The sequence below is a fragment of the Miniopterus natalensis genome, chromosome 13, assembly GCF_054644295.1.
Source record: "Miniopterus natalensis isolate mMinNat1 chromosome 13, mMinNat1.hap1, whole genome shotgun sequence".
Lineage (NCBI taxonomy): Eukaryota > Metazoa > Chordata > Mammalia > Chiroptera > Miniopteridae > Miniopterus > Miniopterus natalensis.
In genome coordinates this window covers 55,124,837-55,140,106 of record NC_142093.1, presented here as the reverse complement: position 1 = coordinate 55,140,106, position 15,270 = coordinate 55,124,837, and the positions used below count along the sequence as shown (strand labels likewise).

The 15,270-nt window shown below is 41.7% G+C and overlaps 1 protein-coding gene, 2 long non-coding RNA genes and 1 pseudogene across 4 annotated transcripts in view; 2 read left to right on the top strand and 2 right to left on the bottom strand.

Moving 5' to 3' along the window:
• Positions 1–4,048, bottom strand: part of NPHP1 (nephrocystin 1) — a 53,448-nt gene extending 49,400 nt beyond the window's left edge. The window contains exons 1-2 of the mRNA XM_016222754.2: positions 3,955–4,048; positions 1,483–1,556 (exon numbers count right to left, since the gene is read on the bottom strand). Coding sequence (XP_016078240.2) covers positions 1,483–1,556; positions 3,955–4,023 — 143 coding nt within the window. The 5' untranslated portion in view covers positions 4,024–4,048. The remainder of the gene's footprint in view (positions 1–1,482; positions 1,557–3,954) is intronic.
• On the top strand, positions 3,664–9,547 carry LOC107544824 (uncharacterized). Of its 2 annotated transcripts, XR_015715541.1 has the most exons (4): positions 3,664–3,685; positions 4,275–7,047; positions 8,742–8,824; positions 9,144–9,547. It is a non-coding gene; the product is annotated as an uncharacterized LOC107544824 (long non-coding RNA). The 2 variants fall into 2 exon arrangements; XR_001603944.2 differs by lacking the exon at positions 3,664–3,685 and having other exon boundaries at positions 4,156–7,047.
• Positions 9,548–10,495: 948 nt separating this feature from the next.
• On the bottom strand, positions 10,496–14,600 carry LOC148091704 (uncharacterized). The gene is made up of 3 exons (XR_015715542.1): positions 14,518–14,600; positions 14,046–14,087; positions 10,496–10,532 (listed from the first exon to the last, which is right to left on the bottom strand). It is a non-coding gene; the product is annotated as an uncharacterized LOC148091704 (long non-coding RNA).
• On the top strand, positions 10,596–12,504 carry LOC107544823 (ribosomal protein uL30-like pseudogene; annotated as a pseudogene).
• Positions 14,601–15,270: the final 670 nt, after the last annotated feature.

Genomic DNA, 15,270 nt, shown 5'->3' with positions numbered 1-15,270 from the left:
TGGTGCAAACAAACCTGACAATGTCTTCAAAGGTTTAAGTAGAAATTATTTTTACTCTATCTCCTGCCAGCCAATTATTAATCAAACATAAGGGCTAAAATATGTTTTCAGACATACAAACCTCAACGTGAATTTGTTAAATGGCTGTGAGGAGGTTTTTTTATACACTGAGAAGACTATTTTATGGTTACTTGGGTTTAAAAAGAATTAGTTTATTAAAATAAAAGTTAAAAACCTAGTTTTCCCTGGGGCTTCAAATTCAGCCTATAGATCTTACCTATTTTTAAATCTAGTAAAGCAAGTACAATCACCTCCACTTTCTCTTTCATTATTGTTTAATTCAACTTGACCTAAACTCCTTAATCAATCTGACTAATAAATGTAGTTAATTAAATTCCCTTGGACATTTTAAAATTCATATAAACTTAATTTTGCTATTAAGTGCTTTGAATACCTGACCTAAGTAAAAGTTGTTCAAATGATTCCAGTGAACCATTTAAACTAGTAGAATGAATTTCATGTTCTTTTGAATGTTATAAACTCTTTCAATACCCCAAACATACAGATTATCTCAATGATGTCCTAAACAAATACAAAAGTATTAATAATCCAATTCAATTTAGTTTATCATGACTATATAATTTTAAACTCTATTTAATTTTAAACTTTTCCAGAGATTACCAAAAAGAAAATAGTCAAAAGAAAACAAAAACACTTATCCACGAAGAGAACAGTTTTCCACCTTAAGGGAGTTGGAATTGTTAATAGACAAGAAATTTCTGACCAGGTCACAGGATCTGGGGCTACACAGGCTGAGGACCTCCCAGAATCCTGCCTAAGCCACCGTGGTTCACTCTGAGCAGTTTTTACAGTTGCTGTCACAAAGGCAAGTCCACAGCCTTCAGGTTCAGGGTGGTTTCTCCGAGATCAAGTTAGGCCATGATGTAATTCTTCCACTGGATTCAAATGGACTGAAGCCTGCATCCTCACTGCAACTTCATAACGTTCCTTCTCCTGCTTGACTGAATCTTGCATGTCTTAGCAAACTGACATTTTTATTGCCTCTCCGCTTCAATGTCTTAGAGCAAAGTAATGTTAGACAAATTAACTAACCACTGTGAATCTTAATTTTCTCATGGTATATTGTGAAAATTAATTAAGAAAAGTTTTTAGAGTGCGGATCACACTTGGTACATACAGAATACAAAATAAAGTTGCCTCTTTTTAACATTTGTAATCCTCAATTTAATCTTATCATTCCAAAATTTAGACCTGATATAGAAAACTGCAAGAAATCTTTTTAAATACATTTTGAAAATTTCACTGTTACTTCAATATTATTCTCATTGTTAGTGTTTTTAATTGTACTAATAAAAAAAAAAGGAAAGAAATAATGCCTCAAACAGTTTCAATGCTGTAAACACAGCTCATTGCAATGCAAGCACAGTTCTTGGAAAGCTTATAACATTTTGTATGCTTTACCTTTGGTAAATATCTCGCCTTTTACTGGCTTCTAGAGCTCCTTTCAATCGACTCTCGGAAAGCAAACTATCAACCTACAATAAATAGAGATTGTTTTAAATATCATACTCTTAAATACCATGTAACCTTAGGAAATAAAATTGTAATCTTTTCCTCAATATTTTAGGATGAACATATACAATAAAGTAAAAAATTTTACAGTGAACACCCATATACTCACCAGCTAGATTCTACATTAACATTTTACTATACTCATACTTATTTGATCCATGTGTTCATCAGTCTTATTTTGTTATGTATTTCAAAGTAAACTGCAATCATTAATGCATTTCCCCCTAAATAATGCCATGGTATAACTAGAGTTCAAAATTTGGTGTAAAATTTACATACAATGAAAGGGACAAATCTTAAGTATACATTTGTATACATCTGTGTAACCAAACCCCATCAACATATAGAAAAGTACCTTTACCCCAGAACACTCCCAGGAAGTATGGACTCTTTTGTATAATCCTTTCACAGCGTGTTTCTGAGATACTTCCATATCGTTTGTTGCGTGTATCATTAGTTTATTCCTCCTTGTTGCTGAGGAGTATGCACTGTATGAACTCACCACACCTTTGCTTACCCTCACTCACTCTTTTTAATCCCCACCAGAGGATATATTTTCCATTGCTTTGCAGAGAGAGTGGAAGGGAGAGAGAGAAGCATCGATGTGAGGGAGATACATCAATTGGTAGCTTCCTGTACCTGCCCCAACCAGGGCCCGGGATAGAGCCTACAACTAAGGTATGTGCCCTTGGCCAAAATCGAAACCAGGACCCTACAGTCCGCAGGCCAATGCCCTAACCACTGAGCCAAACCAGCCAGGGCCGTCCTCATTCTTACATCTTACACCTTGACTCAGTATTTTCCAAACACTACAGAGAACTTTGCCAATGTCCTCACGAAGGAGCCACGTACCTCTGCTGGGTTCTTTTCTATAAATGATGTGAACAAAGTGTGTGACAAAGAGAGAAGCTCTCTAGCTTCTCTGCTCTTGCTATTCTGCATCTTGTCAAGGGCATGATTGAGCTGGGCTCCTGTCCCCTGGACACCAAGTTGGAAATCTGTTCCACGTTTTGCTTTAGGCGTCCTCTGTAGGGACAGGGAAGAATGAGCTCACACTATCCAAGGGCCCTTCTCAGACGCAGGGCATTAAAGGCTCCTGAGCCAATTCCTCTCCAGGCTGACAATCCTTGTTAGCAGCTTGTTTTCATAACAATTTCTGTTATTCTCCCAATATCACACTAAACTACAATCAAATACAGAACCATATTAAATATACAGCCAAAGCTCAGCGTAAGTCCGTGCCTCATCACATTTTATTTTTATTTCCACCAGAAGAGTATTTTGTTTTTGTTGCACCACTATAATTCCAATAAAGTCACATAAAAAATATTTATCCATCAAATCTTTGGTAGTTTTTAAATAAGAGTCCAAACTGGATAAAATATGAGCATTCAGTAAATCTCTTCCAGAGATAATAAAATTATTTTATTTAGTGGAAAGAACACTTGGCAATTTTTTAAATGTAAAATTAGCAAAGTTAAATAGGAATTTCAGAAAATAACCCACTCTTTTTTTAAGTAACATATATTTGGTATTCAAAATCATGAAAATATCAAAATGGAGAGAAATGTAATAATCATCAGCATCCTACCAGCTACCATCCTAGCGTGTTTCCTTCTTTTTTCTACATATATAGGGTGTTCCATAAAAAAGCTTACATACTTTTACAGCTAGTAGCTCAATTTTGAAAATGAAATGTATTTTCATAAACATGGACTTTATAATTATTCAAAGTGTGTGTATACATTTTTGGGGACACCCAATATATAAAAAATTTATTGAAATACTGTATTAAAATTTATATTTCTCAATTCCTCTTTCTCTCTAAAACCACTAGAAACATTTAAAAAGTAAATAAAATTAAAATGTCCGAGATTTTTCCTTTGCAATGGCTTGGTTATCTTTGAAACTAACTTTCCTCACGCCCCGCAGGTACCTGTGTGTGGGCTTTAGTCCAAGCCCCTGCTCTCACGTGTACACACGGGGACTGTCCCCTGACTGGCCCTTCAGCCCGAGGTCACGTGAACAGCAGCGGCAGCCCCGCAGGCGGGGCGGAGGGCGAGGGGCCGGGAGCGGAGCGGTGCCGGCGCAGGTGAGGTGGCCGCGGTTACGGTTAAAAGGCGGGACTGGGAGGTGCGGCGGGTTGAGGGCGCTCAGGCCACCGTCATGTTTCCGGAGGCGGGGTCCCCGGGGTGTGGTGGGCGGCACGAGGGGCAGCCCCGGGTGGCTGAGGGACGCTGGGATGGGGGCCGTACTGCGGGGAAGGTTGAGGGTCAGGGCTCCCAGGACTCGGACCCCCGACTCTCGCCCCGCTGGAGCCCGGCCGCCCCGCCACCCGCCCGGAGGAACAGCCAGAGGTACCTGCTGCCTCAGCTCCCGACCCCTGCGCAGCAGGGACGACAGGGGGTCGCGCGGCCGCCGCGCCAGCATCTTCTCGCCTCGGCGCCGGGCGCGCCGGTCACCAGGGAAACCGCCGGAGCGGCGCTGGCGGGTGACGTCACGCGGTGGCGCCATCAGCTTGCGCGGGACTCACAGCCAAGAGGGAGAGGTGGCGGCAGGGGGAGTGGGACTTGCAGCGCCTCACCCAGGAGGCAGGGAAGGCCCACCTTGAGCAGGGACAGAACCTGTGACTTGCAGGGATGTCACTGCTGTGATCAGTTTTACATAAAACTCCTTAACAGACTGCAGACTCTCCTGTGGGCTTGCTGAAGGAAGCACGCATGTTGGAGAAGCTCAACTAGCAGAGCCCTGATGTGGCCTCTAGAAACGCAGCCCAGATGGCGAACAGCTCCACTAGATTCCCCAGCATCCAGGACAGTGCCTTCTATTTGTTTGTTTTTTGAATATATTTATTACAGTAAGATATACACAATGAAATTTACCATTTTAACTGTTTTTTGATGCACAGCTTGGTGGTAAGTACATGCATACTGTTAGGCTGCCTCACCATCATCTCCATCACTGTTCCCATCTTCTCCAACTGAAACTGTCCCCACTAAACAACTTCCCATCCCCTCCCCCACCCCTGGTGCCCTCCACCCTACCTTCCCTCTCTGACTTAAGTGGCCAAGGGATCACTTATGAGTGGAATCACACAGTATTTGTCTTTTTGTGACTGGTGAGCAGAATGTCCTCAGGGCCCATCCAGGTTATAGCATGTGTCACAAAGTCTATCCTTTTTTCTAAATTTAATGTATTAGGGTGATATTGTTTAATAAAATTATATAGCTTCCAGGTATACAATTCAATGACATGTCATCTGTATGTTGTGTAGTGTGTTCACTACCCCATGTCAAGTCTCCCTCCATCACCGTTTATCCTTTCTATGCCCTCTTCTGCACACCCCTCCCTCTTTCCCTGAGCTAATCGCCATACTGTTCTCTGTTTCTATGAGGGGTTTTTTCTTTGCTTAATCCTTTTACCTTTTTCACCTAGTCCCCCAACCCCAATACCCTCTGGCTGCTGTGAGTCTGTTCTCTGTATCTATGTGTTGGTTTCCATTTAGTTTGTTAGTTTATTTTGTTCATTAAATTCTACATATAAGTGAAATTCTCTGGTATTAGTGTTTCTTGGCCTGCCCTATTTCACTTCTCATAATACACCCCAGATCCCTCCATTCTTTCACAGATGGTGAGATTTCCTTCTTTTTTACAGCTGCGTTGTAGTCCACGGTGTAAATGCAGCACAGCTCTTTATCCACTAATTCACTGATGGGCACTTGAGCTGCTTCCAAATCTTGGCCATTGTAAATAACACAGCAGTGAACATATGGGAGCATATATTCTTTCAAATCAGTGTTTCTGGTTTCTTGAGATATATTCCCAGAACAGGAATTGCAATGTCATAAGGAAGTTCCATGTTTTAAAAATGTGTTTTTATTGATTTCACAGAGAGACAGGGAGAGGGAGAGAGAAACATCAGTGAAGAGAGAGAGTCGTGGATTGGCTGCCTCCTGCATGCCCCCTACTGGGGATTGAGCTTGCAATCTGGGCGCGTGCCCTCACCTGGAATCAGACCAATATCTCCTGGGCCCTCACCTGGAATCAGACTGAGATCTCCTGGATCCTAGGTCAATGCTCAACCACTGAGCCACACCGTCCAGGCAAAGAAATTCCATTTTAAGTTTTTTGAAGTAACTTCATACTGTTTTCCATAGTGGCTGCACCAAATGCATTCCCACCAGCAGTGCACAAGGGTTCCCCTTTCTCCACATCCTCGCAAACACTTCATTTGTGGATTTATTTATGGCAGCCATTCTGACAGGCGCGAGGTGATATCTCATTGTGGTTTTAGTTTACATCTCTCTGATGATTAGTGATGTTGAGCATCTTTTTATATGTCTATTGGCATCTATATGTCCTCTGTGGAGAAGTGTCTATTCAGGTCCTTTGCCCATTTTTTCATTGGATTGTTTGGTTTTTTGGTGTTGAGTTTTACAAGTTCTTCACAAATTTTGGATATTAAGCCCTTGTCACATGTATGTGGGCTGTCTTTTCATTTTGTTGATGGCTTCCTTTGCGGTGCAAACATTTCTTAATTTGATATAATGCCATTTCTTTATTTTTCTTTTGTTTCCCTTGCCTGAGGAGATATATCAGAACAAATATTGCTAACAGAAATGGTCAAGATTTTACTGCCTCTGTTTTCTTCTGGATAATTTTTATGGTTTTGAGTCTAACGGTTTAAGTCTTTAATCCATTCTGAGTTTTATCTTGTGTATGGTGTAAGAAGGTGAGCTTGTTTCTTTTTTTCCATGTATCTGCCCAATTTTCCCAACACCATTTATTGAATAAATTATCTTTACCCCATTGTATGTTCTTGTGTCCTTTGTCAAATATTAATTGACCATAAATGTGTGGGTTTATTTCTGGGCTTTTTATTCAGCTCCATTGATATACATGTCTATCTTTATTGCCAGTACCATGCTGCTTTTATTACTATGTCCTTGTAGTGCAGTTTGATATCAGGTAGTGTGATTCCTCCGACTTCGTTCTGCTTTCTCAAGATTGCTGTGGCTATTTGCGTGCGGGGATGGATGGAGGGGCTGTTCGTTTTTTGTCTGTCTGTTTGTTTTTTGGTGGTACCATATAAACTTTTGGAATATTTGTTACAGTTCTGTGAGACTCCATTGGTATCTTGATAGAAATTGGTTGAATCTATAGATTGCTTTGGGTAGTAGGACATTTTAATGATTTTAATTCTTCCTCTCCATGAACATGGTATATGCTTTCACTTATTTGTATCTTCTTTCATTTCTTTTTTTTTTTTCTTTTTGCTAATCCTCACCTGTGGATATTTTTTCCATTGCTTTTTTAGAGAAAGTGGGAGGGAAGGAGGGATAGCTGGAGAGAGGGAGAGACAAGAAGAGAGAAACATTGACATGAGAGACAGACATCAATCCATTGCATTCCACATACACCTTGACCAAGGCTGAGGATCGCAGCTGCCACCCAGGTATGTGCCCTTGACCACAGAATCAAACCTGTGACCCTTAGGTGCTCGAGCTTACACTCTAACTACTGAGCCCACTGGCCAGAGCTTCAATTTCTTTCTCCACTGTCTCATAATACTTGGAATACAGGTCTTTTACATTCTTGGTTAAGTTTATTTTTAGGTATTTTTTTGATGCAATTGTAAATGAGATTGTTTTCTTAGTTTCCCTTTTGATAGTTCACTATTGGTGTACAAAAATGCAACTGATTTCTGGATATTTATTTGTACCAGCTACTGTACTGAATTCATTAATCAGTTCTAGTAATTTTTTGGGTTCTCTATATACAGTATTATGTGATCTGCAAATAATGATAGCTTTACTTCTTCCTTTCTTATTTGAATGCTTTTTATTTCTTTTTTGTTGCTAAACTCTGTAGCTATGTCTTCCAGCAGTATGTTGAATAAGAATAGTGAAAATAGACATCTCTCTCTTGTTCCTGATCTTAAGGGAAACACTTTTAATTTTTGCCCATTGAGTATGATGTTGGCTGTGGGTTTGTCATATATGGCATTTATTATGTTGAGGTATGATCCCTCTATACCCACTTTGCTGGGAGATTTTATCATAAATGAGTGCTGGATTTTGTCTGTTATTTCTGCATCTATTGACATGATCCTGTGATTTTTATTCTCTATTTTGTTCATATGCTATATCACACTTATAGATATGCGGATATTGCACCAACCTGGCATCCCTGGAATAAATCCCACTTCATCATGATGTATGATCATTTCATTGTATTGGATCCAATTTGCTAATATTTTGTTGAGGATTTTAGCATCTATGTTCATCAGGGACATTGGCCTATAATTTTTTCACAGGATCTTTATCTGGTTTTGGAATTAGGATAATGTTGGCCTCATAAAATGAACTTGGAAGTCTTCCCTTGTCTTGAATGTTTTGGAATAGTTTGAAAAGAATAGGTATTAGTTCTATGAATGTTTGGTAAAATTCATCAATGAAGTCATCTGGTCCAGCAGTTTTGTTTTATGGAAGCTTTTTGTTGTTTGTTAATCCTCACCTGAGGATATTTATTCCACTGATATTTTTTCCTTATTAGAGAGAGTGGAAGGGAGGAAGGGAGGGGGCAAGAGAGAGAAAGAGAGAGAGAGAGAGAGAGACCAATCTGAGAGAGATACAATGATTGGTTGCCTCCTGTAGAGCCCCCAACCAGGGCTGGGGATTGAACCAGGTATGTTCCCTTTACCACCAATCAAACCCACGACCCTTCTGTGCGTAGGCCAATGCTCTAACCTCTGAACCACACTGGGCAGGGGTGTTGGGAGGCTTTTGATTACTGCTTCGTGTCATTAGTTGTAATTGGTTTATTCAGATTTTCTGCTTTTTCCTGAGTTCTGGAAGATTGTATATTTCTAGGAATTTATTCATTTTGTTCAGATAGTCCAATTTATTGGCATACAGTTGTTTGTAATATTTTGTTACAATCCTTTATATTTCTGTGGAGTCAGTTGTTATTTCTTCTGTTTCTTTGGTGATTTTATTTATTCGGGTCTCTGTCTTTTTTTCTTGATGACTCTGATAAAGGTTTGTCAATCTTGTTATCTTTTCAGAGAGCCAGCTCTTGGTGTCTTTGATCTCTCTGTCTTGTTTTTATTTGCTTGTTTGTTTGTTTTGTTTTTGCTCCTTCTCACAGGTCTCTGAGAGTGTGGGCTCCGGTGTCCAGTGTTCATCTGTCCTGCCTCCAGGCCATGTTTCCACTGGAGGCACATGTTTCAGGTCTGTACCTAAAGCACATCTCACAGTCTTTCATCTTTGTAAATCCTACCCTCTCAGATATTATTTCAAATGCCAAATCACAGAGTGATCTTTAAAAAATCTACATCAGATCATGTCATTTCCTGCCTCAAAGCCTTAATGGTTGGGATAAAATTTTCAACCCACCCAACTGCATCTGCAATCAGTTTACTTTGGGGATCATTCCCTTGGAAGTGGGGTGGGTCTGTTACTGAGCTGAAACCCTTAGGAGTGAAAATTAAGATTCCTTGGTAAAGGGAATTCTGCCTCAGATCACAGTGTAAAATGTTGCTGTTTTTAGCCTGCTGGCTTGCCTTATGGACTTCAGACTTGTCAGCCCTCATCATGACAAGACCAGTGTCCAGCCCCTGTCTGGCTGGATGGCTTCGCTTTGATCGGCTTCCCTCTGGCTGCCCTGGTCGGCTCCGCTCTGCTCTGGGGAGATGGCATCAGGGTCTCAGCTCCAGTCCAGGACCCAGTCACCTTCAGGGGAAAGTGCGCCCTCCCGTCCAGAGGGGAGCTGACACATAGGGACAGAAATGCCTGCCCCGGGACTATAGAGGGGAGGACCCCAGAGCCTGCTGGCCACAGATAAGCATCACCCCTCCTGTGGATGAAGAGGCTTGGGGAGAACTGTGGGGAAGTCGGCGGTGCTGTCCTCCCTTCTGGCCTCCAGGGCGCACCAGTAAGACGCCCCCCCCCCCCCCCCCCAGTGCTCCTCCTTCTAGGGCAGCAGCAGCTGCCCAGTGCTCCCAGGGCCCAGCTGTGTCCCCACCGGTGATGAAGAGGTTGCTCTGCCACCTGGACACTCACTGACACTTGATGTTCTTGACCAGAGTGTTCAGCTGGCCACCTGATGTTCTTGATTTGAGTGTTCAGCTGTCTACTTGCTGCGCTGCTCTTAAGAGGAATGTTTTGTACTGTCCAACTCATAAACTTCCACCTAAGACCTAAGAGTTTCTGTGAAGAGAGATTTTGTATCCAAACATGTTTTCTGTTTTTAAAACAATTTATTATTGACAGTATTACAGAGGTCCCCTTATATCCCGCCTGACCACTCCCACCCCACCCCCCTCACTCTCCGCCCCAGGCCTTCACCACAGTGTTGTCTGGATCCATAGGTTACACATGTCTGCATATAGATTCTTTGCTTAATCTGTCCCCACCCCCCCGCCCCCACCTTCCCTCTGTGATCGTGGCGTCTGTTCCATCCTTCTGTGCTTCCAATGAGGACAAAGTTCATGAAAATGGGGTCATGTTAAGACTCATTTCCACTTTTGCTGTCAATCATTCACTGGCATCCTTTTGTCTCAGAATAAGTTCTGAGTGTTCATCTAGCCAGCTAGGACTGGGGCCCCAGCTGGCAGGACGGGAGGTAACTGCAGGACAGAGTGCCACCTGTGAGCTCCCAGGAGCCACACCTCAGGTGTCCCCCCCCAGTGTCAGGTGCCCTAGGAGGTGCTACACAACAAGGTATGGTGCTGACCAGGGAGCCATGGACACAGGTTCCCTGGACTGGCCATAGGGAGAGCCCACCCCTGCCCTTGCCAACCCCTGCCCGACCTCACCTCTCCTTCTCGCTGAGCTGCTCCAGCGTCCGGAACCTGGCCCCAAATTGCTCCTCAGGCTCTATTTCATAATTCTCAGCAGCCTCCTGCAGCTCCACGATCTCCTCCATTACCTCCAGTTCCTGGGGCCAGAGGGAGAGAGGGTGCACACACAGTGCCAGTGGGGGTGGGGAGTGGGGCAGGGGATGGGTGCTGGTTCTTTGTACACATAGGCACTGTCCTTCCCCTAATTCCATTCAGGTCCTACCTGGGCTCAGAGATGAGCATCGACAGCCCTTCCTCCAGAAAGTTGTCCTTGATGCCATACCCCTACCCCAGCCACCAACTGGCGGGGTCTCCCTCCTCTGTTATAAAAGCAACAATGTGACAGGGTGCGCCTCAGACGACTAGAAGTGAAACCACATGGTTTGGAAGTGCCAGATGAACATTCCTTGGCCTTTGTTGTACGCTTCCAAAGGACTGACGGAGTGAGTTTAATAGTACAGATAACCATTGCAAGGCTTTGCCTGAAGAAGATTTTCAGTGGTGTCTTTGTCAAAGTGACCACCCAAACCATAAAAATGTTGTGTATAGTGGAACCTTATGTGACCTGGGGATTTCCAAATCTGAAGTCTGTCCAGGAACTCATCTTGAAATGTGGACAAGCCAAGGTCAAGAATAAAATCATCCCTTTGACAGACAACACAGTGACTGAGGAGCACCTGGGAAAGTTTGGTGTCATTTGCTTGGAAGAACTCATTCATGAAATTGCCTTCCCAGGGAAGAATTTCCAGGTGATCTCAGGGTTCTTGTGCCCTTCCCATCTCTCAGTGGTCCGCCACACTATCAACAGAGTAGGCTTCCTCAAGGAAAGGGGCTCACCTGGCTATCTAGGTGACTGTGTTGATCAGCTCATCTGACAGCTGAACTAAACCTGGAATATTTGAAAGCACAATGCATGAGTTTTTGTTTTTTGGAATTATCCAGTATCTTCAAAGAATATATTGATATATTTTTTGCTATATCTTCAGAGAGTGGAGAGGAAGGGTCAGGGAAAAGATAGTGATGTTCCTGGCAGGCACTTCTCATCGCAGCCCACTTCCAAAGGAAGAGCCCAGTGTGTTTTCCACGTGGGCCACTGCTGCCACCTCTGAAATTAGCAGAGGACTCATGCCATGGAGGAGGGGTCTTGCTTCATCACATCTTCTATCCAGGGGTTCAATACTGATGAATGGGTACCCAAGCATGAATACAAGACGTCAGTGAACCAAGCCCAGAGGCATACTCTTAAACCTGAGGGTTCCTAAGGCCTTGTTTCAGAAAGAACTTGAAATACATTTAGAAGAGCACACATACCAAAAACAAACAAACAAAACTTCCAGTTAGCAAAAGTCCTGGACCAGATGGTTTCATAGGCGAGTTCTACCAAACATTCAAAGAAGAACTAACACCTATATTCCTCAAACTATTCCAAAAAATTCAAGGGGAGGGCAGATTTCCATGCTCTTTTCACAAGGCCAGCATTATCGTAATTCAAAAACCAGATTAAGACACTACAAAGAAAGAAAATTACACTACAAAGAAAGAAAATTCCTGATTAAGATGGATGCTAAAATCCTCAACAAAATATTAGCAAACCATATCCAGCAATATATTAAAAAGACCATACACCATGACCAAATGGGTTTTATCCTGAGGATGCAAGGCTGGTATAATATTTGCAAATCAATAAATGTGATACATCATATAAACAAAATGAAAAATAAGAATCACATGATCATATCAATAGACACAGATTTGATAAAATCCAGCACCAATATATGATAAAAACTCTCAGCAAAGTGGGAATAGAGGGAACATACCTCAACATAATAAAGGATATATATGACAAACCTAGAGCCAACATCATACTTAATGGGTAGCAACTAAAAGCATTTCCCTTAAGATAGGAACAAGACAGAGATGCCCACTTTCACCACTCCTATTCAACATAGTACTGGAAGTCCTAGCCACAGCAATCAGACATGAAGAAAAAATAAAAGGCATCCAAATTGGAAAGGAAGAAGTAAAACTGTCATCATTTGTAGATGACATATTGTACATAAAAACCTTAAGGACTTCCAAAAACCAAAAAAACTGCTAGATTTAAGAAATGAAGTCAGCAATGAACAGGATACAAAATTACCATCCAGAAACTGATGCCATTTGTATACACTAATAATGAATTCTCAGAAAGAGAAACTAAGAATACAATCCCATTTACCACTGCAACAGCAACAAAAATAAGATACCTAGGAATAAGCTTAACCAAGGAGGTAAAAGACCTGTACTAAAAAATTATTGGACATTGAAAAAAGAAATAGAGGAAGATACAAACAAGTGGAAGCATGTAACGTGTTTATGGATTGGAAGAATTAACATAATTAAAATGTCCATACTACCCAAAGCAATCTATAGATTCAATGCAATCCCTATGAAAATACCAGTCATATTTCACAGATCTAGAACAAATAATCCAAAAATATATATACCCACAAAAGACCCCAAATAGCCACAGTAATCTTGAGTAAGAAGAACGAAGTTGGAGGAATCACAATACCAAATATCAAACTATACTACAAAGTTATTGTTATCAAAACAGGATGGTACTGGCACAAGAGCAGGCATAAAGATCAATGGAACAAAACAGAGAAACCAGAAATCGACCCAAGCTTAATATTTGACAAAGGAGGCCAGACTATACAATGGAGTAAAGATAGTCTCTTCTATAAATAGTATTGGGAAAATTGGACAGGTACTTACTTGCAAAGAAATGAAAGTAGACCGCCAGCTTACAGAATACACAGGAATAAACTCAAAATGGATAAAATATTTAATTCTCAAAACCATAAAAATCGTAGAAGAAAACATAGGCAATAAAATCTCAGACATCTCATGGAGCAGTATTTTTACAGATACATCTCCTAGGGCAAGAGAAACAAAGGAAAAAATAAACAAATGAGACTACATCAAACTAAAAAGCTTCTGCATAGCAAAGGAAACCTTCAACAAAATGAAAAGGGAACCGACTGCATGGGAGAACATATTCTTTAATGATACATCTGATAAGAGGTTAATTTCCAAAATATATAAAAAACTCATATGACTCAATACCAGGAAAACAAACAATCCAATTAAAAAATGGGCATAGAAGTGGACATACTGATAGTCAATAGACATGAAAAAGTGCTCAATGTCACTAATCATTAGAGAGATACAAATTAAACTACAATGAGGTATCACCTCACACCTGCTAGGATGGCTACCAATCAACAAACACAAGTGCTGGAGAGGATGTGGGGAAAAGGGAACCCTATTACACTGCTGGTGGGAATGCATACTGGTACAGCCATGGTGGAAAATAGTATGGAGTTTCCTCAAAAAATTAAAATGGAACTGCCGTCTGACCTAGCAGTCTCATTTCTGGGAATATATCCTAAGAATCCCAAAACACCAATCAGAAAGAATACATGCCCCCCTATGTTCATAGCAGCGCAATTTACAATAGTTAAGATCTGGAAACAGCCCAGTGCCCACCAGTAGATGAGCAGATAAAAAGCTGTAGGACATTTACACCATGGAATACTCTGCAGCTGTAATAAAGAAGCATCTCTTACCGTTTGCGACAGCAATGATGGACCTGGAGATTATTATGCTGACTGAAATAAACCAGACAGAGAAGAGAAAGACAAATATCACATGATCTCATTTATATATGCAATCGAATGAACAAAATAAACTGATGAACAAAATAGAGACACAGAAACATGGAACAGTCCAGGGGACTGGATACATGACCAGATTGGCAAATGTCAGAAGGGAGGGTTTGTGGGGGTTGGTAAGAGATTAATCAAAGAACATACATGCATATATGCATAGCCCATGGACACAGACTATAATATGGGCAAGACCTGGTGTGGTGGAGTGGGGCTCTGAGAGGGATGCAAAGGGGGAGAGGAGATGGGGGACATCTGTAATACTGTCAACAATATATTAATAAAAATTAGGTGGGGAAATGTGGTACATGTTAAACATTAAAAAATATTACAAAGAGCCCAGCTGGGCATGGCTCAGTGGTTGAGCATTGACCTAGGATCCAGGCGATCAGGGTTCAATTCCTGGTCAGGGCACATGCTCCGGTTCCAGGCTCTATCCCCAGTAGGGGGCATGCAGGAGGCAGCTGATCAATGTCTCTCTCATCACTGAAGTTTCTATCTCTCGCTCTCCTTTCCTCTCTCTGAAGTCAATAAAGATATATTTAAAATATATATATTACAAAGATATTTCTTTTCAAGCTGGGATCCCAAAATTTAGCAGAATAAAATGTACGTAGTTCTCATTTTTCACTAAAAACTCATTTTCCACTTTTAGGTAATGTGATTAATTTTAACATATTTGGATGGCCGAAAATGTTATATCTGGTTAAGTTAAAATAGTGTGCCTTAAATAGAAGACAAGTTTAAATGGTATTGAACAGGAAAACGGTCGCTACAATATTAAATATCAATTATGTAGTACACCCTTTCCTTTTTTTGTTAACCAAACCAGTTTTTCTGGAAAGGAACTGGCATGTAGAGAGGGGATAGAGAAGGGATATCAATCAGGAATCTGCGCTTTCGTTGCTAGTTCTGCCACTTTCCAATTCAACCTGGACGGTGCAGGGCTGACCAAAGCCGCGGGACCACAGGCTCGCCAGATGCGGGCCCCGGGCTTTCATAGAACAGACCGCATCGCGCCCTGTGTGCTGCAGCGGGACCGACCTGGGAGGCTCCCTGTCACCCGGCTGCGGCAGGAGCGCGCGCCAGTCTCCCAGCGCCCAAGAGCAGCTCTGGGCAATAACGA